The sequence below is a fragment of the Mandrillus leucophaeus genome, unplaced genomic scaffold (assembly GCF_000951045.1).
Source record: "Mandrillus leucophaeus isolate KB7577 unplaced genomic scaffold, Mleu.le_1.0 Scaffold322, whole genome shotgun sequence".
NCBI lineage: Eukaryota > Metazoa > Chordata > Mammalia > Primates > Cercopithecidae > Mandrillus > Mandrillus leucophaeus.
In genome coordinates, this window is record NW_012103388.1 from 3575317 (window position 1) to 3600900 (window position 25584).

The window sequence follows — 25584 nt, forward strand, 5'->3', positions numbered from 1 at the left end:
AATTACCTTACTTTCACTAGATTGGAGTTTCTCAACCTTGGAATGACATTCCAGCACTGACATTTTGAGTTGGATAATTCTTTGCAGTGGGGACGGCCCTGCACGTTGTAGGATGTTTAGCAGCATCCCTGGCTTCTACTGGCTAGATTCCAGTGGCATACCTTCTGCTCCTCTCCCCGGCTGTGACAACCAAACATTTGTCTAGACACTGCTATATGTCCCCTGGAGGGGAAGATTGCCTGGTTGAGAATCACTGTGCTAGACCAAACTGTTTGAAGGCAGGACCCACATTTAGTGTGTTCTGTTTGGCTGGGTCAGTGAAACTTCACACAGGATATATGCAAACTGGGTGTTATAGGCTGAGCAGGTGTTCACCACAGACAAAGAGATGGGAAGAACATTATGGGGCAAGAGGATGGCACACCCGGACTCCTAGAAGTACGACATGACCTGGCATGTTCCCAAGGCTGTGGGCCATCGGGTGTGGCTGGAATGTGGCTGCACACAGCAGACAGACAGGAGCTAACCCTGGAGAGGGGCGGGTGCAAGTCCCAAAGGACTTTCTGTGTCACACCCAAGTGACTTTGTCCTTTAGGCCAGAGTTCTCCACCGTGATGTGGCAACACATGGGTGTGTGGTGGTCATAGTCACTTCCGAGGTGAGCTGTCTCAAGTCATTTATCTTGAAAAACAGGGTTTTGAAATTTATGAATGACTCAAGTAAAATAAAAAAGCAATTAGAGCAAGCAACTGTCCCTCTCACTCATTTGGCATTCTGATGTGCTTTCTGCATTGGGAGGGGAAGGGGTGTTTGTGACCTGTGCTGCCCCTGCACTGTGCATGCTGGGGGCTGTGTGTCTCAGGTGAGCTTCATGACCTAGGAGTGTGTTGTAGGCAGAAAAGAGGCTGAGGGTTGCTGCCTGTGGCACCAAGAAGAATCATCTGTTTTTAAAACAAGCAAGTAGCACAATTAAATTCGCATTTTAGGACAAACCCTTTGGCTGCAAAGTAAAGAATGGATGGGGGGCAACCTTGGAAGAGGGGGACCAGTTAAGGGACTAATGCTGTGAGCCAGGCATGAGATGATGAGAGCCTGAATTGAGACAGAAGCAGGAGGGTTGGTAGGGAGGGAAGACTTCAGATTTGAATGCTGTTATGGGGATAAATAAAATCAATAGGATATTGTGCTTAGAAGAGGGAGGTGAAGGCCGAAGAGGTGAGGTGGAATGCCGCCTAGGTTTCTGGTTTGGCTGATTAGGAATAGGGAGGATGATTTGAGGGAGAGGTTCAGGGTGATGATTTAGGCATGTTATCACTGGGAGCTTGGCAGGGAGGATGGGAGGGGACTGAGGGTTGAAACGGTATCTATTGGGCACAATGTATACTGTTCAGTTGATGGACACTGGAAGCCCAAACCTCACCATTGCTCACTATATCCATGTAACAAACCTGCACATATACCCCCAAATCTATGAATAATAACAATAATAATAATCATTGAGAGCTTGTGGGAGATCATTGTGGCAGTATCCAGGTGAGAATGGGGATTGGGGAATCATCAAAGTAGAGGCAGTGGGAGAAGCAGTGACTATGAGCGAGGCCGTTCAGGAAAAGTCTAGAATAAGAGGAGAAGAGGCCAGGCGCAGTGGCTCACACCTGTAATGCCAGCACTTTGGGAGGCCAAGGCAGGTGGATCTTGAGGTCAGGAGATCGAGACCACCCTGGCTAACGGTAAAACTCCGTCTCTACTAAAAATACAAAAAATTAGCCAGGCATGGTGGCACGCGCCTATAGCCCCAACTGCTTAGGAGGCAAAGGCAGGATAATTGCTTGAACCTGGGAGGCGGGGGTTGCAGTGAGCCAAGTTTGCACCATTGCACTCCAGCCTGAGCGACAGAGGGAAACTCCATCTCAAAAAAAAAAAAAACAAAAAACAAAAAACAAGAGGAGAAGAATGTCAATGTCAGTACTTGCTGGACAGCTGGACTCAAGGGAATAGTAGAGATTGAGAAGGAAAGTCTGAGAAATGGGATAATTGGGAGAGAGTGGGAGAAAAGAGGAGTAAACAGAGTTGCACGTGTCTCTTTGTGTCAGTCAGCAGATCTGCTGGGGCTGGATGGTGTTGGAGACTGTAGCACTCTATGAAATTCACATTGCCTCTTGTCCTTTCCAGGTGGCAGACACTCACTGGTGGACTTTTGCTTCATGTGTCCTGGAAGCTGGGCTGGGTAGAGATCAACAGCAGTTCAAGGTATAACCTCTCTGTGCTGGACTCATGCGTGATTCACACTCTGCTTCCTTTTGATGTTGTATAATTTCATATGATGTTACACTGGAAACACAGAGGTTTATTTATTTACTTATTTATTTATTTTTGAGACAGAGTCTCGCTCCGTCTCCCAGGCTGGGGTGCAGTGGCATGATCTTGGCTTACTGCAACCTCCGCCCCCCCAGGTTCAAGCAATTCTCGTGCCCCAGCCCCCCGAGTAGCTGGGATTACAGGCACATACCACCATGCCCGGCTAATTTTTGTGTTTTTAGTAGAGACGGGGTTTCACCATGTTGACCAGGCTGGTCTTGAACTCCTGACTTCAAGTGATCCACCTGCCTTGACCTCCCAAAATGCTAGGATTACAGGCGTGAGCCACTATGCCTGGCCAACACAGAGGTTTGTTTGAGTTGTTTGCTCTCTTAGTTCCCTTCTAACTGTGAAGTTTAGTGATTTATTTTCAGATAAAATTCAAATAGTATTTTCCTGGGTAGTAATGCCACTTATATAGTATTAACTGATACATTGATGTAGTGTGGGGAAAAAGTTAATTGAGATATGTATTTTATAATGTCAAATTAATTTTGCTTTGTTTTAGATCATAGGATATGATGAATGAAATTATATTAGCTTAACAAGTTTTTTTAGTAAATTTCTTATTTTAAATTATTTCTGGCTGAGCATGGTGGCTCATGCCTGTAATCCCAGCACTTTGGGAAACCAAGGCAGGAAGATCACTTGAGCCCAAGAGTTTGAGACCAGCCTGGACAACATAGGGAGACCTCACCTCTACAAAAATAGTAAGAAAAATATTAACCAGGTGTGGTGCGTGCCTGTGTTCCCTGCTACTCAGGAGACTGAAGAGGGAGGATCACCTGAGCCTGGGAGGTCAAGGCTGTAGTTTGCCATGATTACACCACAGCACTCCAGCCTGAGCCACAGCAGGAGACCGTGCCTCAAAAAAAATTCTTAGCTATAGAAAAGTTAGAATGATACAATGAACTCCCCTACCCATTACTCAGATTTCCTTATGATGATGCTTATTATTTTGAGATGGAGTTTTGCTCTTGTTGCCCAGGCTAGAGTGCAATGACACAATCTCAACTCACCGCAACCTCTGCCTCCTGGGTTCAAGCGATTGTCCTGCCTCAGCCTCCCGGGTAGCCAGGATTACAGGCACTAGTCACCATGCCTGGCTAATTTTGTATTTTTAGTAGAGGTGAGATTTCTCCGTGTTCGTCAGGCTGGTCTCAAAACTCCCAACCTCAGGTAATCCGCCCACCTCAGCCTCCCAAAGTGCTGGGATTACAGGCGTGAGCCACCGTGCTCGGCGATTTCCTTGTTTTCTCATGCTTTTCTTATCATTTTCTCTTGATGTACTGTGCATATATGTATATGTATATGCATACATATGTATATAAATATATAAACTTTTTTTTTCCTGAACTTTTTGAAAGTAAGTTGTAGATTTGACAAGAAATGTCTCTTTTCTTTACTTCTGAATTCTTTAGGGTATTTTTCCTAAGAGCAAGGACATTCTCTTACAAGACTGCAATAAAATTATCAAAATCGGGGAGATATTAACATAGATACAATACTATTATCCCATTTAAAGACCATATTTTGCCAGTTACCTCAATGGTATCCTTTATAGCCCTCCACTCCAAAATTCTAGTCCGGGGTCCAATCCAGATCACACAATACGTTAGTTGTTATGATTCTATTAAAACAGCCTTTTAAATATGTTTAAAAGAAATTTAGGCCGAGTGTGGTGGCTCACACCTGTTATCCCAGCAGTTTGGGAGGCCGAGGCAGGTATATCACTTGAGGTGAGGAGTTCGAGACTAGCCTGACCAACATGGTGAAACCCCATCTGTAATAAAAATACGCAATTAGCCAGGTGTGGTGGCGCATGCCTGTAATTCCAGCTACTTGAAAGGCTGAGGCAGGAGAATCACTGGAACCCAGGAGGCAGTGATTGCACCACTGCACTCCAGCCTGGGAGACAGAGCGAAACTCCGTCTCAAAAAAAAAAAAAAAATTTTAAAGACGATGACATTATCTAGCCAAAACTGTAATCCGAATTGGTTATCTACTCCTGCCTCACCTAGATATCCTCCTGATTCTTTGAGAACATCCTTCCTATCCTGAAATGATGCGCAAAGTGAAAAGAAAACTAAGTTAAGGTTAATATGAATAAAGTAAACATCCCCGCTGAATGAGCAGGCCAAGTTATTCGCCTTGTGATGACTCTGCCCAGCTTCTCCATTAATCAGATTGATTGCTTAATTGTTAAGTCACTCCTTTGTTTGGCACTCTGGAGAAGATTTGAGAACATGTTCAGGGTAATATTAATAATTTTAGCTTTTCAACCAGATGTGGTGGCTCATGCCTGTAATCCCAGCACTTAGGGAAGCTGAGGCAGGAAGATCACTTGAGGTGACCAGCCTGGCCAACATAGTGAAATCCCCTCTCTACTAAAAATATAAAAATGAGCCCAGCGTGGCTACTTGGGAGGCTGAGGCAGGAGAATCGCTTGAGCCAGGGAGGCAGAGGTTGCAGTGAGCTGAGATCATGCCACTGCACTCCAGCCTGGGTGACAGAGTGAGACCCTGTCTCAAAAGAAAAAAAAAAGAAAGAAGAATACTAATTTTGGCTTCTCCTGAAAATTTAAAACCAGAGAACAAAAAACTAGTATTAAGAAGTTTTATGAAGGAGAGATCCTGGGAACATAGGTGTACATTAATGTACGTGACCATATTATATCATAATCCATATCCAGAAGGAATATTCCACACAATGTGCTTAGCTAATCCAAAGGAGAAGTTCATTAAGTCACAATTGTGCATTTTCATGGTATAGTATCCTTAATTGGATGAAATAAAGATACTTTTGGGATTCTATATGTTATATTAAGCACAAGTCTTACTAAATACTCCACTGTTATGGTGGATAGTTCAGTAAGAATTGGGTTTCATTTAAACAAATAGGGATACAGAATTCACAAGGCCTGCGATAGTTGTGATATTTAAATACTGAAGGACCCTAGCTCCAAATGGGTAAACATATTCCTTCGAAGAAGCAGGAGCTTGGGCCGGGATGAGGGAATTGGCGATCACATTATGACCTGAGGACCACTGGTGCAGATCAACATGAGTCTTCCTTGCTGATTCTAATTATCACATAATTTCTGATGTAAATTATTTACTTATTAATAGCCATCTTTAAAAATTAACTTACTCATATTTTCTTAAAAGCAATGCCATTTTTCACATGAAAAAAATTTTTGTATAACATAAGATTTCCCATTTTAACCATTTTAAGTGCACAATTCATTGGCATTGGTTATAGTCACAATATTGTACAATCATCATAACTATTTTTGTCTAGAACTTTTTCGTCATTCCAAACATAAACTCTGTACCCATTAAATGGTATCTTCCCATTCTCCCCTCCCAGTTGCTCCTGTTCTACTTTCTTTGTCTATGAATTTGCCTATTCTGGGTACCTTGAGTACCCAGAGTTGTACAGTATTTGTTCTTTGGTGTCTGACTTTCTTTACTTAGCATTAATGTTTTCAAGTTTCATGCATGTTGTAGCAGGAATCAGAATTTCATTCCTTGTGAAGGCTGAACAATGTCCATATGTATTCATCACATTTTGTTTATGCATTTATCTGTTGATAGAATTCTCCATACTTTTATTATTTTGTTTTTTGAGGTAAGGTCTTGCTCTGTCGCCCAGGCTGGAGTGCCGTGGCTCAATCTTAGTTCACCGCAGCCTTGAACTTCTTCTGGGCTCAAGCTATCCTCTCACCTCAGTTTCCCAAGTGACTGGGAGTACAGGTGTGCACTACCACGCCCAGCCAATTGTTTAATTTTCTGTGGAGATAGGGGTTTGCAATATTGCCCAGGCTGATCTCTAACTCCTAACCTTAAGCAATCCTCCCCCTTCAGCCTCCCAAAGTGCTGGGATTACAGGCATGAGCCACTGTGCCCAGCCTTCTAATTGGTGTTTTGAAGGGCTGGTAATGACTAGAAGAACTGGCCAAAGATTCTCAAGTTTGCTTCCCTGGAAGAAGTGGTCCTTTGACTGTAGAAGTTTGAAACCCACTAGACACTTACCCCTTGGACTTGGCAGTGTGCTGCTGGGTTCTACCTATCTCGGAATATCCGTGGTCACATCTTCTTTTCAGCTCCTAGCTAAACTCCATAGAAGTCTTTTCACCTCTGTCTCCTATAGGTAGGTGTATTCACAGCCACCCATAGCTCCATTAAACTTTTTGTCAAAGATCCCCATATCTGGGTTTTTGGTGGATCTTGTAACTGCTGGTACAGCTCAGGATTTCCAGTTGCCATGGCCCTTGGCGAAGGAGCGCTACCAGATGTTCAGCAGAAAGATCCAGCACCCACGTTGTTTTGTGTGTGCTGGGCTGGGTTTGTATTTGCTGTGGCTGCTGTTTCCTCCTGGGCTCGGTTTTCTGATTATGTCATTAGGGAAGTGAAGCCCAGTTTTACTGAGTAACTGTGAATGCAGAGATGACAGAGATTTGGCTCTTCTAAAAATGGAAATATCAGGAAGACAGTTTGGAGTCCCAGTGGCTACTGTGGGGTGGGGATTGTAATGGTGGGGCTGGAGAGTGGGTCCTAAGTTAGGACTGGACAGCACAGGCCATGGAGAACTCATTTAGATTGCCCTTCTAACCTGGAGCTCAAAGAGGCCCCCATTCCCTCTCATATGTCAAATGAACCTCAGAACCTGGCAACACATTTCTTTTTTCTTTTTTTTTTTCTTTTTCTTGAGATGGAGTTTTGCTCTTATCACCCAAGCTGGAGGGCAATGGCACGATCTCAGCTCACTTCAACCTCTGCCTCCTCGGTTTAAGCAATTCTCCTGCCTCAGCCTCCTGAGTAGTTGGGATTACAGGCGCCTACCACCATGCCCAGTTAAATTTTTTTGTATTTTTAGTAGAGATGTGGTTTCACCATGTTGGTCAGGCTGGTCTCGAACTCCTGACTTCAGGTGATCCGCCTGCCTCGGCCTCCCCAAGTGCTGGGATTATAGGCATGAGCCACCGTGCCCAACCAACACATTTCTTATATTGCAAAGAGGCCGTATCTCCTGTGCCTGCCAGTATTGTCTCTGCATAGCAACCTTATGGGGTCATTCTCTTGCCTAGGTGTTTGCCTGGTGACTGGTTGTTGCCAACTAGTCTTGGATGAGGCTCTTGGAACCGACTGTCTTGGGACAGATAACACTGTTGTACAGCCATAAACTTGTCAATACATGGCAGTTACTGGTTGCCAAGCCATTGCAGAACATTGCAGCAATTTTTCCAGCAGATGCTGAAGTCCTTCGCTAAAGGCTTCCTGTATTTGCAAAAAGTGGTTCTGGAAGAACGTTGTGACCCGTTTTATCTGACTGGACATCTGTTAGCACCATGAGACCATGGCATTCTTTTTTTGATTCTGGAACCATTGCAGGAACCAGAAGGCAGGTTCAGGTGTAATTTCACTGGCGACTTCAGACGCAGTCCTATAATTCCTGTATTGCCAGGCTACAGGTTAACCTGCTTGCCACTTTTCATCTGGTATAAATAAGAGAGCAAAGTTTGAACTCTCAAGCTTTCAAAGATGAGAAATTCTAAGTTAAAAATTTCATGCTACAATACCTTTGTGACCAGAAATTTCTGAGATGAAACAGAAGCCCACATCCCTTAATTTTTCATCAAGAGTCTTTGCTGGAGAACCATAACAAGTATCTTTTATAAAACCTCCAAATTAACTTAGCACTGTTTATAAAGAAATAAACAGTTAACCAGTCATTTAGGGTCTATATTGTATTTATTTTAAAAAATTTATTTATTTAGACACAGAGTCTTGCTCTGTTGCCCAGGCTTGAGTACAGTGGTATAGTCATGGCTCACTGTAGCCTCCAATTCCTAGGCTTAAGAGATCCTCCTGCCTCAGCCTCCTGAGTAGCTGAAACTATAGGTGTGAGCCATCATGCTTAGCTAATTTTTAAAATTTTTGTAGAGATGGCATCTCACTATGTTACCCAGGTAGGTCTCAAACTCCTGGCCTCAAGCAGTCCTCCTGATGACCTCTCAAAGTGCTGGGATTACAGGCATGAGGCACCATGCCTGGCCAAGCATTTTATTTATTTATTTATTTTAGAGATGGGATCTTGCTATGTTGTCCATGATGGCCTCAAACTCCTGGGCTCAGGTAATCCTCCCCATCTGTTTCTAAAGTAGCTGGGACTACTACTTTATGGTGTGTGCCATTGTGTCTGGCTATACTTTTTTTTTTTTTTTTTTGAGACAGAGTCTTGCTCTCTCACCCAACCTGGAGTGAAGTGGCGTGATCTTGGCTCACGAGCCTCCTGGGTTCAAGTGACTCTCTTGCCTCAGCCCCCCAGGAAGCTGGGATTACAGATGGGCACCACCACACCTGGCTTATTTTTGTACTTTTAGAAGAGACAGGGTTTCGCTATGTTGGTCAGGCTGGTCTTGAACTCCTGACCTCAGGTGATCCACCCACCTAAGCCTCAAAAGTGCTGGGATTACAGGCGTGAGCCACCGCGCCGCACCCCAACTCTATTTCTTTCTTTCTTCCTTTCCTTTCCTTTCCTTTCCTTTCCTTTCCTTTCCTTTTCTTTTCTTTTCTTTTTTCTTTTCTTTTCTTTTCTCTCTCTCCCTCCCTCCCTCCCTCCCTTCCTTCTTTCCTTCCTCTTCCTTCTTTGCTTTGCTTTGCTTCGCTTTTCTTTCTCACGCTGTTGCCCAGGCTCAAGTACAGTGGCTTGATCTCGGCTCACTGCAACCTCTGCCCCCAGGTTCAAGCAATTCCCCTGCCTCAGCCTCCCGGGTAGCTGGGATTACCGGCTCCTGCCACTGTGCCTGGCTAATTTTTGTATTTTCAGTAGAGACGGGGTTTCACCATCTTGGCCAGGCTGCTCTTGAACTCCTGACCTTGTGATCCACCCGCCTCGGCCTCCCAAAATGCTGGGATTACAGGCATGAGCCACCGCGCCTGGACCTTTTTTTTTTTTTTTTTTTTTTTGCGGAGGAGCCTCCCTCTGTCGCCCAGGCTGAAGTGCAGTGGGATGATCTTGGCTCACTGCATCCTCTGCCTCCCAGGTTCAAGCAATTCTCCTGCCTCAGTCTCCCAAGTAGCTGGGGCTACAGGCGCACATCACCATGCTTGGCTATTTTTTTTATTATTATTTTTTTATTTTTTGTAGAGGCGGGGTTTCACCATGTTGGCCAGGCTGGTCTCAAACTCCTGACCTCAGGTGATCTACCCACCCGCCTTGGCCTCCCAAAGTACTGGGATTACAGGTGTGAGTCACCACACCCAGCCAACTCTATTTTTTTATACTAACGTTGCCTCTGTTCTGTGCTTTTCCTGTAGTCCATCTCCTGAGGCTCACTCAGTGACACATCTAGCCTTGGTCCTCCCAGGAAGGGGTGAGGTAGATAAGGTGGTGCTGGAGGAGGCAACTGCCCAGACAGTGGAGGGTACAGGGTAGCAGCCCCTAACACTGCAGCAGGGTCAAAGCCTGACTGCCTGGTGGGGAAGAAGAGCAGAGCAGTGGCCTTTCAAACATTGTGGTGTTGGGAGCTGTAGACTGGTTTCTTTGAAGCTCTTATTGGGCTTTAGGGATTGTCAGAACCTTACTGAAGATTTCCATTTCAGCATGAACTAGATTACGTGTTGAGAATCTTGGACCAGAAAAAATGAAACATTAAGTGGGAAGAAGTTATGACTCTGCATGGTCAGAGAGCTGGGAAGAGCCAGTGATGAAAGTGCCTTGAGAAATGGAGCTTGAGGCTGGGCACGGTGGCTCACGCCTATAATCCCAGCATTTTGGGAGTCTGAGGCAGGAAGATCACTTGAGCCCAGAAGTTTGAGACCAACCTGGGCAACATAGTGAGACCCTATCTCTTAAAAAAAAAAAAGGGGGGTACTTTACAGAAACCCAATGGTCACGTGGTCCTTTGTGTGTAGCCCAGGGCACTGCCTAGTGTGTGAAGCCTTGAGCACCACAACTAGTCAGGTCCAGAGGTTGGGACTCAGGCTGCCTTATTCTAAATTGGGCCAACAGATGTGCCCGGAGTAAATATCTTAGCCTTGTGGGCTCTACTATCTCTGCTGCAGCTACTCAGCTCTGCTGTTAGAGCATAAAAATAGCCATAGACAATACATAAACAGTTGGGTGTGACAGTGTGCCAATAAAATGCTATTTTCAGAAACAGGCAGCAGGTGGGGTTTGGTCTATGGGCCATAGTTCTTTGACTCCGCATCTAAATTATGTTCCGTGAGAAACTATCATCATGGGGCTCTTGGGTTCAAGAAATATTAGGGCTGGACTTTGTCAAGGGAATGTGATCCTCTCTGAGTCAGGAGGAAGAGTAAAGAATGAAAGAGAAAAGTCTAAAGAAAGTGAGAAGAAGGGAGAAAGGGGGCAATAAGACTGACGAGCATAGTCACCAGTAGTGGACCAAAAAAAAAGAAATCTAGAAGTCTTCTATAATTAGTGATGTAATATGCAGAAGTCCTTTCCAACTTTAAAGAAAATACTGACTTTACATTTGTAAGGTATTAGTATTTTAGGCAATGCCAGTAGTCAACATGAACTTTGGTTTCTTTTTGTTGTTTGTTTTTTGAGACAGAGTCTTGCTCTGTTGCCCAGGCTGGAGTACAGTGGCATATTCTTGGCTCTGCAACCTCCACCTCCTGGGTTCAAGGGATCCTCCTGCCTCAGCCTCCCAAGTAGCTGGGATTATAGGTGGGTACCACCAGGCCTTGCTAATTTCGTATTTTTAGTAGAGATGAGGTTTCACCATGTTGGCCAGGCTGACCTCAAGCGATCCTCTCCTGCCTCAGCCTCCCAAAATGTTAGGATTACAGGCATAAGCCACCACGCCTGGCCTTTTGCTGTCTTATTTTCATGTTTGGAAACTATTTTATGATCCACTAGGTGTCAGTGTAACATAGAATTTTCAAAAATTCAGCTTCAGGAGCCTTTTCAGCACCCAGGAAGAGCTAAACTGCAAATTGTTTTCAGGGAGCAGATGTTCTCTCAATAATGCATGCTCTATTTGAAAAACAAGTAATTTAATTTAATTAGCCTTCATCTCAATAACAACAGTTTTGTAAACCGTGCCAACAGACTTTTGTTAGCTCCTTGTAAAATGCTTTGTTCATCAGGGTTCTTAGGGATGATAGAGTGTGTATGGAAACAAAAAGCAGGCCCATGATTCAAACAAGATGCAATAGTTGTGCTTATTAATAGTTAAGAAAGATCATGTATTACCACAGTTTTCAAATTAGACCCCTTGGCAAATAGTCCTTCAACATGGTAAGGTCTGCAGTCTTTGTGGCTAGGAGTTGCTGGGAGACCTTACAGCACACACACTCTTTTCTTTTCTTTTCTTTTCTTTTCTTTTTTCTTTTCTTTTCTTTTTTCTTTTCTTTTTTCTTTTCTTTTCTTTTCTTTTCTTTTCTTTTCTTTCTTTCTTTCTTTCTTTCTTTTTCTTTCTTTCTCTTTCTCTCTTTTCTTTCTTTCTTTCTCTCTCTTTCTTTTTCTTTCTCTTTCTTTCTTTTTCTGTCTTTCTGTCTTTCTTCTTTCTCTCTCTCTTCCCTTCCCTTCCCTTCCTTTCCCTCTGCCTTCCCTCTCCCTTCCCATCCCTCTCCCTTCCCTTCTCTCTCCCTTCCCTTCTTCTGTAGCTAAGTAGCTCCCTAGAGGCCCGCATACCACAGGCGCCTGAGATCCCACCAGGACCTTCTCAGGATTTAATTCCATCTTGCCTCCTTTGTGGGCCAACAGGACAATGAAAGAATAAACCAGCACAGAAGGCCCAGATGGCATCAGCTGAAGAATTAGAGGTGGCGAATTGTTGCATTAGTTATATGTGCCTAGTTTGTTCCTAATGATCAGGCCTCTGGCTATCCTAGAATCAGACAGCATTAGATCTGTAAAGTAGGGCAGGTCATTACAGCCTCTCTGGAAGGTGATTTGGTACCCAGTTATGAACTTTTTTCTTTCTTTTTTTTTTTTTTTTTGAGATGGAGTCTTACTGTGTTGCCCAGGCTGGAGTACAGTGGTGCGATCTTGGCCCACTGCAGCCTCTGCCTCTCAGGTTCAAGCAATTGTCGTGCCTCAGCCTCCTGAGTAGCTGGGATTACAGGCGCCCGCCATGATGCCTGGCTAATTTTTGTGTTTTTAATAGAGATGGGGTTTCACCCTGTTGGCCAGGCTGGTCTTGAACTCCTGACTTCAGGTGATCTGCCCATTTCAGCCTTCCAAAGTGCTGGGATTATAGGCGTGAGCCACTACACCCAGCCCCAAGTTACGAACTTTAATACACTTATCTTTTAATAGCGTTTCCGCTTCAGGGAATTTATCCTGCATATCGCAAAAACACCATGAATATGAGACAAGAATGCAGTTGACCCTTGATATTTGCGGGGGGCTGGTTCTAGGATCCCTCTCAGATAACAACATTTCCAGATGCTAAAGTCCCTGATATAAAACAGCACAGTATTTGCACATAACCTACACATGTCCTCCCATACATGTTAAATCATCTCTAGATTACAACGTAAGTGCGAGTCAATAGTTGTTATGCTGTATTGTTTAGAGAATAATGACAAGAGAGAGGTCTGTCCGTGTTCAGTACAGATGCAGACATCCTTTTTAAAAATATTTATTTATTTATTTATTAGAGACGGAGTCTTGCTCTGTCGCCCTGGCTGGAGTGCAGTTGTGTGATTTCGGCTCCCTGCAGCCTCCACCTCCTGGGTTCAAGCCATTCTCTTGCCTCAGCTTCCCAAGTAACCGGGACTACAAGCATGCGCCACCATGCCCAGCTAATTTTTGCATTTTTTTTTAGTCAAGACGGGGTTTTACTATAGGTTGGCCAGGCTGATCTCGAACTCCTGACCTCAGGTGATCCTCTGCCTCGGCCTCCCAAACTGCTGGGATTACAGGGCGTACACCACCTTGCCCGGCCTTTTTCCTAATATTTTTGATCTGTGATTGATTGAATCCATGGATACAGAGGGCCGACTTTATATGTAAGGGTAACCACACAGTATTAGAATAGTAAAAATGTAGGATTAGCTTAAATGTCCAGCAGTAGGTCTGGTATTCAATTATTGATAAATTGGGGATGACTTTTTTGACCTGGAAAGATGTGAAGTGAAGCAGGTTGTAAACAATGTGTACAATAGCATCCCGTTTTTGTTGAGTGTTCATATGTGTGCATATAGACACTGATTGGAAGGAGATATAGTAAGGTATTAACAGTGGTTTCCTGTGGGGAGTAACATTGTAGTTGTAATCTTTTCCTTGACTATCTGTATTTTCAAAAATTTCTGGTATAGATAGATACTACTTTTTTTCTTTTTTTTCTTTTTGAGATGGAGTTTCACTCTTGTTGCCCAGACTAGAGTGCAGTAGCACAGTCTTGGCTAACTGCAACCTCCGCCTCCTGGGTTCAAGCAATTCTCCTGCCTCAGCTTTCCGAGTAGCTGGAATTACAGGTGCCCACCACCATGCCCGGCTAATTTTTGTATTTATAGTAGAGACAGGATTTCCCTGTGTTGGCCAGGCTGGTCTGGAACTCCTGACCTCAGGTGATCCACCCACCTTGGCCTTCCAAAGTGTTGGGATTAAACCTGTGAGCCTCTGTGCCCAGCCAGGTACTACTGTTTAATAAGTAAAAGAGAGATAAGATATAGAAAGCACAATAACTACCTCTATTCCAAGATTCTAAGTTTAAGTTCATGTCTATTAAAGGAAAATATGTGTGTTTTTTAATGCAGTTAGTTGTCACAGTTCTAGGTTACAGCATGATTGTTAATAAATGTTTATTGAATTTGAAATTGTTAGAATTCCCCATTAGGGCCATTTCAGAGAGACAGGTGTGGGATGTAGGCATTTTTTGCTTTTATCCCTGCCCTTGAAAACCAAGTAGCTGTCAACACCAGCAATTCTGTTCAGAGCAAAGTCTCTAAAGGGCTGGAGAAAAGGAAGAAATGTCAGTTATGGTCATAGCTGGATTTTGTTGCTGCTGTTTTCCTCTTGTAACCATCTAGAGAGAGAAGACAAAAAAATGTTTTAAGTTACCAAAGTAATGCTTGGAGAGTCATTGTGCAAATATTTGAGTGTCTGCTATATGCCAGCCATTGTTCTTGGTGCTGGAGATGTGCAGGGAGCAAAACAAAGATTGTTGCCCTTGTGGAACTGACGTTCTAGTTGAGGTAGAGAGACAATAAACACATGAAAATATAAGTGCATAATGTGTCAATCATGGTACATGTAGAGAATATAGCCAGGTAAGAGGTTGGGGGGTGTGTGTGTGTGTGTGTGTGTGTGTGTGTGTGTGTGTGTCACAGGCCAGGGGACTGGGGGTTATTTTATATAGAGTGGGTAAGAAAGACTCACAGATAAAATAACTTTTAGGCAGATATCTGGGTCTATGAGAGAACGGGCCATGCAGGTAATTTGCGGGAAGAGAGTTCCTGGCAGAGGAAACAGTAGCCAACCCGGAGGTGCTTGGCATATTTGCTGACCAGCAATGAGGCCAGAGTGCTGTTTTATTTCCACTTGTAAATGAAAACCTTATTGTAGGTAACTTTACTCATATCCAAGGATAAAGTCATGGAAGTGAATTTTCTGGCTCAAAAAGTATGCATATTGAGGCTTTTGATAAATGCAGCCAAGTAGTACGTACATACGTTACGGAAAGATACCAGTCTGTATCTCACAGCAGCGTGCAGGTGTTGGTTTCATTATCCCCTCTATTGGATATAACTTTTAAAAATTGCTAGTTTCTTGGGCAAAGCCTGATGTATCTTTAATTCAAAATTATTTAATTTAAATTTCTTTTTATTATGAGGGAAGTTGGATAATTTTTCATATGTTTATTGGTCATTTATATTTCTTGTGTGTGTGTGTATGAGAGAGAGAAAGAGACAGACAGACAGAATTACCTGTTTTTGTCCACTGACTTTTTTTTTCTGGAGAGCTGATTTTTTTTTTTCTTGTTGATTTATCATACATTAAGGATATTAAACTCCAGCTTGTTTCATATGTTGGCAGTGTTTTTTTCTGGTTTGTTAATTTTCTATTGATTTTCTTTATGGTGTTTTTAGCTGTTGCATTTTATGTAGGCAGATCTGTCAGTCTTCCTTGATGGTTTCTGTCCTTTTAGTGATGTATAGAAAAGCCAGAAGGGCAACATTTATTGAGGTGGTTGTTTTTAATGTGCCATGCACTGCCCCCCACTACTGTATATTCATTCTCTTATCTTCTCAGAATCCTTCTGAGCATTATTATCCCCATCTGATAAATGAAAAAAGTGAGTCCTCATTGCAGACTATGGATATGGATCCAGTTTTGCTTGACCACATTAAAAGGAAAACTTTAGGCTGGGCACAGTGGCTCATGCCTATTAATCTTAGCACTTTGGGAGGCTGAGGTGGGAGAGTTGTTTGAGGCCAGGAGTTCAAGACCAGCCTGAGAAACACAGGGAGACACTGTCTCTACAAAAATAAAATAAGGTAATTAGCATGGCATGGTGGCGTGCACCTGTGGTCCCAGCTACTTAGGAAGCCTGAGGTGGGAGAATTACTTGAGCCTGGGAGGTTGAGGCTGCAGTGAGCCGTGATGGCACACTGCACTCCAGCCTGGGCAACAGAGCGAGACCTTATCCCTAAATAAATAAAGACAAGAAAAACTTGAGACAAAATAAATTTAACAGAGATTATTTGGTCAAACAACAATTCATGACTCAGGCAGCACTCAGAACCAGAGGAGGCTTAGAGAACTCTACTGCAGCAGCCTGGCCGTGAGCTTTTATAGCTGAAGTAGCTGAATGTGGAAATAAAGATACTACATGATTGGCTATAGCTAGGCATTGGCTTTCTTTGGGTATAATTCAGTGGGAGATCCCTGATTTTTAACCAGTTGGTTGGTTGACTGTGATTGGTTGAGGCTCCGTTTTGGTTTTTCTTTTTCAGTCAGTTACAAGAAATGCATCCAAGTTTGGGTGTGGTCTGCTTACTTAGGAGCCTCTAGTGCAGACAGGATCAGGCTAATGGCCTCCTTATCTGCTGTAACACCACAAAGGTCACATTCTTTCCACTCTATGAAACCTTTTGCCCTGGACTATGTACATCCTTCCCGCCGCCACCCCTACATGACCTGGCTTACACTAGAACTGAGAACATAGCTCAGCCCAGGGAAACGTGTGAAGTTTCTCTGTCTCGTAGAGCTATTGGCTAAAGTTAATCTGCAAATTGCTGGCAGTTCCTTGGGAGCAAGAAAACTATAATTTCGAAAGATTCGGATAACCATGTAAATGTTATAAGATTATACTCTCTAGTGCCCAGAATCAGATATGAGTTGTATCACTTGTTGCCATATCTCCCTACAAAATAATCCTTAGGTACAGAAGAACTAACTAGGATTTTAAAGTTGTAGCTTCATTTCTTCCTGAAGAAATGTTTTTAAAAAATATTTCAGGAGATGACAAAAGCACAAAGAAGCACTACACTTGCAACTCATGTCTTTACCTTGTCTCTATACTACCTGGAAAAGTATGGAAGTCTCAGTTGTCATGGATTTTATACATACCAGGTAACTAACTGTTGAAAGGTCTGACCCCACCGGATTGTGACAGCACAATAACAGTTGTGGAAACCTGTAAAGCCAGAGATCCAAATCCTTATTCCTGAGCAGCAGGAATAAGCGTCAACAGTTCTTGAAATTATGTATGTGGAGCTGTCAGCCATTCTCTCTCCTTCCCCCACACCCCTCTCTCTCCTCCCATGACTATTACAGTCTGTTTATTGCCTAAGTCCCCCGCTGGACTTGGTCTGTCATATTAAGAGCTGTGTCTTCATTGACTAGAAGATTGGAATATAGTGGGTGCTTAGTGAATATTAATGAGTTAACGAGTGTTTTAGTTCATTCGGGCTTCTGTAACAAAATACCATAGACCAGCTGGCTTATAAACAACAGAAATTGGCCGGGTGTGGTGGCTCACGCATGTAATCCCAGCACTTTGGGAGGCCAAGGCAGGCGGATCACTTGAGGTCAGGAGTTTGAGATCAGCCTGACCAACATGTTGAAACCCCGTCTCTACTAAAAAATACAAACATTAGCCAGGTGTGGTAGTGGACACCTGTAATCCCAGCTACTCAGGAGGCTGAGGCAAGAGAATCACTTGAACCCTGGAGGCGGAGGCTGCAGTGAGCCGAGTTTGTGCCATTGCACTCCAGCCAGGGTGACAGAGCGAGACTCCATCTCAAATACATAAATAAATAAACAACAGAAATTTATTTATCACAGCTCTAGAAGCTGTGAAGTCCAAGATCAGGGCACCAGCAGATTTGATGACTGGTGAGGGCCCACTTTTCTGATTCATAGGAGGTGCCTTCCAGCTGCGTCCTCACTTGGTTCAAGAAGTGAACAAGCTCCCTTGGGCCTGGAATTTTATTTTATTTTATTTTTTTGAGATGGAGTCTTGCTCTGTTGCCCAGGCTGGAATGCAGTGTCACGATCTCAGCTCACTGCAACCTCCGCCTCCTAGGTTCCATGAATTCTCCTGCCTCAGCCTCCTGAGTAGCTGGGACTACAGGCATGGGCCACCACACCGAGCTAATTTTTGTGTTTTTAGTAGAGATGGGGTTTCACCATGTTGGCCAGGATGGTCTCTATCTCTTGACCTTGTAATCTGCCTGCCTCAGCCTCCCAAAGTGCTGGGATTACCAGTGTGAGCCACCATGCCTGGCCTCTTTTTTTTTTTTTTGAGAGGGAGTCTCGCTCTGTCATCAGGCTGGAGTGCAATGGCGTGATCTCGGCTCACTGAAACCTCTACTCAGCCCACTGCAAGCCTCCTGAGTTCAAGCAATTCTCCTGTCTCAGCCTCCCAAGTAGCTGGGACTATAGGCACAGGCTACCACGCCCAGCTAATTTTTGTATTTTTAGTAGAGATGGGGTTTCACCATGTTGGCCAGGATGGTCTCTATCTCTTGACCTTGTAATCCGCCTGCCTCAGCCTCCCAAAGTGCTGGGAGTGCTGGGATTACCAGTGTGAGCCACCGTGCCTGGCCTTTTTTTTTTTGAGAGGGAGTCTCGCTCTGTCGCCAGGCTGGAGTGCAATGGCGTGATCTCGGCTCACTGAAACCTCTACTTAGCCCACTGCAAGCCTCCTGAGTTCAAGCGATTCTCCTGTCTCAGCCTCCCGAGTAGCTGGGACTACAGGCACAGGCCACCACGCCCAGCTAATTTTTGTATTTTCAGTATAGATGGGTTGGCCATGTTGGCCAGGATGGTCTTGGTCTCCTGAGCTCGTGATCCACCCACCTCGGTCTCCCAAAGTGCTAGCATTACAGGCGTGAGGCATCGCGCCTTGCCTGCGGCTGTTTTATAGGGACACTAATCCCATTAATGAAGGCTCTTCCCTTATGGCATAATCACTTGCCACAAGACACCACGTCCTAGTACCATCACTTTGGAGGTTAGAACTTCAACATGTGACTTTTGAGGGGACGCGGATTCAGACGATAGCAATGAAGAATAGTTTTGTGACAACGTCTTTCCAAGCCACAGAAGGCTCTTATTGCTGTAATAATAAACTAAAGGGAGACATTATGTTGAAGAAAATGTTGTGTGTATTTATTTATTTTTTTCTTGAGAGGGAGTCTTGCTCTGTCGCCAGGCTGGAGTGTAGTGGCAGTCTCGGCTCACTGCAATCTCTGCCTTCCAGGTTCAGGAGATTCTCCTGCTTGAGCCTCCCGAGCAGCTGGACTATAGGCACAGGCCACCATGCCCAGCTAATTTTTGTATTTTTGGCAGAGATGGGTTTCACCATGTTGGCCAGGATGGTCTCAATCTCCTGACCTCATGATCCACCCACCTTGTGTATTTTATTCTCAAAACTGAAGGATAAGGAAATACAGTAAAATCAAATGTTAACAGTGCATTCTTAACAGTGCATTCTTGCTCACTAGAGGACAGGAAAGGATCCGTGATCCACTTGCCTACTCGATATCTCTGGTTGGGTGTCCTAAAAGCATCTCAAATTAATAATTTTTAAGACTGAATTAATGATTTTCTCCAGTCAAGCCTTTTCAACTTTTTCTTGTCTTAATGCACCACCCAAACCCTGTTCCAACGTGTTCTCCATACTATAGCCAGAGCAACCTTGTCAAAATGCAAATTAGACCATATTATGCCCTCCCTACCCTGAGTTTATTCCTCTATCTACTCAAGCTACACTTGCCTTCCTCCAATTTCCTGTTGCCACAGGGCCTTTGCACATGCCATGTTTATGTCTGGAATGTCGCATCCCTTGCACTGTTCTACCCTGTCTCCTGTAGCCAGTTTAACTTTGAATTTCGTCTCAAACATCACTTAAATGGGTAAGATTTCCCTATTCTCACTGATTAGGTCAGTTTCCCTTATGGTATAGCATAGTCCTTTAGTCTCCTTTATAACAGTTATCAATGTAGTGTTTTCATTTATTTTATGTGAACAAAACACATACAGTTCCCACCCGTGTGACACAGTGTATTTGAGGGGTGGAGGAGACATTAATAATATATCCAGGAGCTCCCTTTTCTGACTCTGTCAGTCAGATAATTAGTGGGTTAATTGAAAGTCACATAAATCAGGGAATCTTATTTTTATTTTTTATTTTTTTGAGATGGAGTCTCACTCTGTCACCCAGGCTGGAGTGCAGTGGCATGATTTTGGCTCACTGCAACCTCCACCTCCTGGATCCAAGTGATTCTCCTGCCTCAGCCTCCTGAGTAGCTGGGACTACAGGCGCCAGCCACCACACCCAGCTAATTTTTGTATTTTTAGTAGAGACAGAGTTTCACCATATTGGCCAGGCTGGTCTCAACCTCCTGACCTTGTGATCTGCCCATCTCGGCCTCCCAAAGTGCTGGGATTACAGGTGTGAGTCACCGCTCCTGGCCTATTTTTATATATTTTTTTAAGAGACAAGGTCTTACCCCTGCTGTCCAGGTTGGAGAGCAATGGCATGATCATGGTTCACTGCAACCTTGACCTCCTGGGCTCAAATGATTCTCCCACCTTAGCCTCCTGAGTAGCTGAAACTACAGTCTCAACCCACCACACTCAGCTGAATTTTTAAATTTTTTGTAGTGACAGGCTTGTTGTGTTGCCCAGACTGGTCTGAAACTCCCAGCCTCAAATTATCCTCCCATGTTGGCCTCCCGAAGTGCTGGGTTTATAGGTGTGAACTACTGCACCTGGCCTAGGGAATCATCTTTTGCTGAAACAGTCTATTTATTTTAATTAAAGACATATAAATGTGCATTAATTTGCTGATTTTGTGGTAAGGCTTTTCGTTTGTGTGTGGATTGTTGACTGGTATCCTTTTCTTGCATATACTACACTTAGCATATACTCTATGATTTTCCACTGAAGTACGTGGTTAAAGTAGAATGAGACCTTAGATACTTTGAAACAATACAAATCCAGAGTCTTTGATTTTTAATTCTTTTTCCTTTTTGCCCTATCCCTTCACACTTGCCTTGCCCACACCTGTTTTGTCAGCAATTTTTCCAGTGATTCAAATGTATTATTCTTAGCAGTGGCTATGGTCTTAGGTTGGTGTGTGGTGGAGAAATACAGCCGTCACACTGACGTGGTGGCTCTGCAGTCTGCCACCTCTCCTGTGTGTCTGAAGTGCCATGAGTGTGTGTTGCTTTGGCCCTGTTGCCCCTGAGGGAGATGACTTTGGAGAACACAAGCACCGGGATCCCGTGCCTGGGAGGTGGTCCCACGTCTGGAGCCAGATGCTCACTCCGCTGTCCTCTAACACTTCCCAGAAGTCTGTTTGGTCGTACTAGTCCTGTGTATCTCTTTTCTAGTTAAAGTTATTTCTTTGTATTTGAGGGTAGGAGGGTTAAAATACAAGGTGTTCCCTAGGCATATTTTCTTTTCCTCGCGTCCCTGGGCATTCAGACACCCTGATGCCTCTTGGAATATATAACTCAGCAGTTTTCTTTGTTTTACGAGGGCATGGAGTACACATGTCTGGGGCCTCGCTGACCTTACATTCCAAAGTCCTGGGCCTCCCGCAGTGAGGCCAGCTGCTGTCTCACCCAGTGCACCTCCTCCTTCCTCCTCAGTGCCCTGCCTGCAGTATGTGCTCTGGGCTTCCTTCTGGTGCACAACAGGCCATGGGCCTGTATCCTGCCTCCCTTGATTCATGCAAGCTTAATGTCAAGTGGGAAAAGCCATTTCCTGGAAGAATAGCAATTGACTGATGTCACCCCTGACCCATTGTGATGGAGGTTGGGATCTTACTTTATCTGTTCATCTTTTGGTTGGGGATGCCGACATCTATCGCAGCAGGACTAGTGAGAACAGAATATCCCTCAGATAATTGGCCGCTTGGTCAATTATCCAAGTGTTTGCAGCTTATCTATTTGTATGTCAGTGTCTCCCATTAGATTATGAGATTCGTGAAGGCAAAATATGAATGGGCATTTAACAGCTAGGGCTTTGGAGCCAGACAGACCTCAATTCAAATTCTGGCTTTGCCATTTACCAGCTCTTCTAACCACAGGCAAATTATCTAAACTCTTGTGTCTCAGTTTCCTCATCTGCACAATGAGGGTAATAATAATAAATACCTTCCTCATAAGATTGTTGTGCAACTTTAAGAAAGATGCAGCATATAAAACATTTAAAACAAAAATGCAGCATATAAAACATATAAAACAAAAAGCCAGCAAAGTGCCTGGTTTGTGGCAAGTGCTCAATAAATGTTACCTATGATGCTGCTGTTATTGATAGTTCTCGGCACCTTGTAAGTTGCTGTGACTATTTGCACAATGAATTTATACAGCGAGTAAGGTCTGAAGGCCCTTACTAGAGATTGGAAACATTTAAATGCTAGATTCTCTGGGAAGTTGTACATATCAGGCCTCATGTTGGATGGAGTGGCTGCCCGTGCTGATAAAATTAACAAAGACCATTTCTTGAGCAGGCATCATGCCAGGAGATCAGTTCATTGAGTTAGTTGGGATTATTATGTTATATCCTCCTGGAATAATTTCATTTATTTTTATTCATTATTAGGATAACTCTGGGAACTTGAATTAGTAGATCGAATGTATTTCTTTTTTATTTTTTTGAGACAAGGTCTTGTGTCATCCAGGCTTGATTGCAGTGGCCTGATCTCAGCTCACTGCAACCTCTGCCTCCTGAGCTCAAGTGATTCTCCTCCCTCAGCCTCCCGCGTAGCTGGGATTATAGGCGCTCGCCACCACCAGGCGCGGCTAACTTTTGTATTTTTAGTAGAGATGGGGTTTCACCATGATGGCCTGGCTTGTCTAGAACTCCTGACCTCAACTGATGCACCTGTCGTGGTTTCCCAAAGTGCTGGGATTGCAGGCCTGAGCCACCATGCCCGGCCAATAAAATGCATTTCTAGCTAATGAGAGAAGCAGGTTGCAACCTCAGTGATATGCACTGCATGTGAGAACTAGGATTTTGATTCTGACTTGTAAGAGAAAAGCAGTTCCTGGTGTGGCTACAATTGAAAACTAAATATACCCTTCGGAAGTCCTTGAAGAGTCCCTGAACCAGAATTCCAGCAATGCCAGGTTAATGGTTGAAAAAGCCAGACTATGGCCACCCAACTGAAGTTCTGGGATTTTTTTTTTCAACTTCATCCCTTGAAACTGGTTCTTTTTATTGTGATTCCACGGAGCTATTTGGTGTAGTGCCTGGGTAAATAACCTTTTCAATTTTTAATAATTTGTTGTGGATTCAAAACTTTTGGCTACTTAAAATCCAAAGAATAATTGTTCACTGCCCTTGAAAAAAAAAAACCAATCTGTTCTGTCTTCCAAGCTGCAGCAAGGCGTTTACCATTTCCATTTCTGGGACCTCTTAGGCTAGGTGATCGGTAATGATGGGATTGTGGGTAGGGTGGCTTTGTCTGCCTCCACTACTCAGTGAATGAAGACCACATCTCACTCAACAAGTCTGCCAGGGATGTTTAGACAGCCTCTGTTGCTGTAGTTGATGCATCTGGAGGGTCAACCTTTGCAGCTGTGTCTTTCTTAACAAAAAGTGGCAAAAGTGTTACTGCTTTTTCTCCCTCTTTTCAGATCTCATGTTCTGGCGTGGCTTCCTGCTTCAGTGCTGTTTGTGGGTATGATCTATGCTGGGTCCAGAGCCTTGTCCAGACTGGTAAGTGTTAGAGGTTCAGGGGGAACAACTCCTCTCTCCCTTTCCCCTTTGCCTTTTAACTTACTGTGCCTCAGATCAATAAGGGCAGAGAATCACTTTAATCATGATAAAGCTAGATTGGAGAACAAGTCTTGGGCCTGAGGCCAACATGGGACCTATTGCCCCCTTTTGTTGAGTTGAAGATAATCAGATAACAGGGAAGGCCAACTTGTGTTACAAGGTGGGGATGCACAGGGAGAAAAAGAGTAGTGGTATTTGTGGAGCTGGCCAGAGACAGGCCCTGCTGGGACTGCTTCCCCGTGGAGATGGGCAGAGTGGGAATGTCCGAGCTCTGCCTGAATGCAGGCTGTCCACGGGAGCAGGAAGGCAGGGCCCAAACTACTCCTTGCTTCTGAGGAACCAAACCCTGCCCACTGGTAATGTGACCTGGTGAGCTTGGTCGTGGATGCAAATGCCTGGCACAGGGTTGATGTCCTGTACATGGGGAAGCTAGTAAAACAAGCTGACTGTTTTGTTCTCCCACCACTTCCCGGCAGGACTGAGCTCCTCAAATGCAGGAACTGTGAAGAGCAAAGCTACTTCCAGATACATTATTTGGAACTCCAAAAATTTATTTATTTTGCCATCAAAAGAGAATCCATTAAAACCATCATTAACAGAAGGTGGCTTAAAAATCAGGAAAGATGTTAATACCTCCTCCAGTCTTGTACCATGACTGCTAACTGTTTTTATCTATCAGAAAATAGTTGTATTCTAACTTCGGGGAAAGTGCAGAATGTGCAAAACAATTTAAGTCTTTTAATGTAAAATTCTTGTTGTTATGTTAGCCCCTTAGATCTCAGCTATAAAAACAGTAAAAACAAACAAATAAACTCTGCCTAATTGGATAACAATGTTGTTGTTAGGACAGCAACTCCAAAGTTGCAAAATAGCAGTGAGGACTGTAATTTTGAAGTTAAATAATCATTTTTCTTTCATGATTCATAAGCTTGAGTAGATGGGATGATATGTGCAATGGGGAAGAACCTTCCTGGGTGGGCTTGAGAACTGACCCACAGTGCGCGTTGCTGCTCAGCTCAGACCACGAGGCTTGCCCTGGTTGTCTGCTGCGCCTTCTTTGTTCTCAGGCTCTTAACACCTCAGTTTATACCCTTTGGCCTGCAGAGAGTATTTCCTCTCCTATGCCATAGACTATCAGAGTTTGGTAAAAGCAATGTGTTGCTCAAGTGCTTTTAAATTTTTTCCTAGGCTCTGGATAGTTACGTTTGCCAGAATTTTGAAGTTTGAATAACAAGGTGTTGCGTTCATAATAATAATACTTTTTGTTCATACAGTGCTTTTTTTCCATAGGCTTCCAGAGTGATTTCCTTCGTGTCCTTTTATGTGATTCTTGCAATCTTTTGACAGATGATAGGTGAGGCAGCTGCTAACCGCTTGACAGAGGAAGAGACGTAGGTGTGGAAAGTCTTGCTAAACCTGCCTCTAGTCCCAGAGAGTGGCAGCTCCCGTTTTTTTGTTTTTGTTTTTGTTTTGAGACAGGGTCTTGTTCTTGTGATCTTGTGGCCCAGGCTAGAGTGCAGTGGCACAGTCACAGCTCACTGGAGCCTCGACCTTCTGGGCTCAATAGGCTCAAGTGATCCTCCCACCTCAGCCTCCCGAGTAGCAGGGAATACAGGTATGTGCCAATACACCTAGCTATTTATTTATTTTCTTTTGGAGATGGGGTCTTGCTCTGTTGCCCAGACTGGTCTTGAACTCCTGGGCTCAAGCGATCCTCCCGCCTCAGCCCCCCAGAACACTGGGATTACAGGCATGAGCTACTGCACCTGGAATGGCAGCTCTTCTAACTCCCCACCTTTTGCCTTTTCAGAATTGTTTCTTTAGGACCAATGCGTGTGGATTTGAGAGTGAGTCCAGGGTGTAGTAGTCATTGTATAACATTAGACTCTTTCAGTTGCAAGTGTTAGAAAGCTCAAAAACTGGTCTAAGCAAAAGGAAGATTTACCAATTCATATCACTGAAAAGTCTTGGGGTGGAAACCTACTTCACAAATGGCTTTGT

The 25584-nt window shown here is 44.0% G+C and overlaps 1 protein-coding gene across 1 annotated transcript in view; it reads left to right on the forward strand.

Annotated features, from left to right (window-relative positions):
* The window catches only part of TMEM241 (transmembrane protein 241), a 147204-nt gene that overhangs the window by 12753 nt on the left and 108867 nt on the right, over positions 1-25584 (forward strand). Inside the window, exons 3-4 of the mRNA XM_011988092.1 lie at positions 2173-2250; positions 23442-23523. Of these exons, the coding sequence (XP_011843482.1) occupies positions 2173-2250; positions 23442-23523 (160 nt within the window). The remainder of the gene's footprint in view (positions 1-2172; positions 2251-23441; positions 23524-25584) is intronic.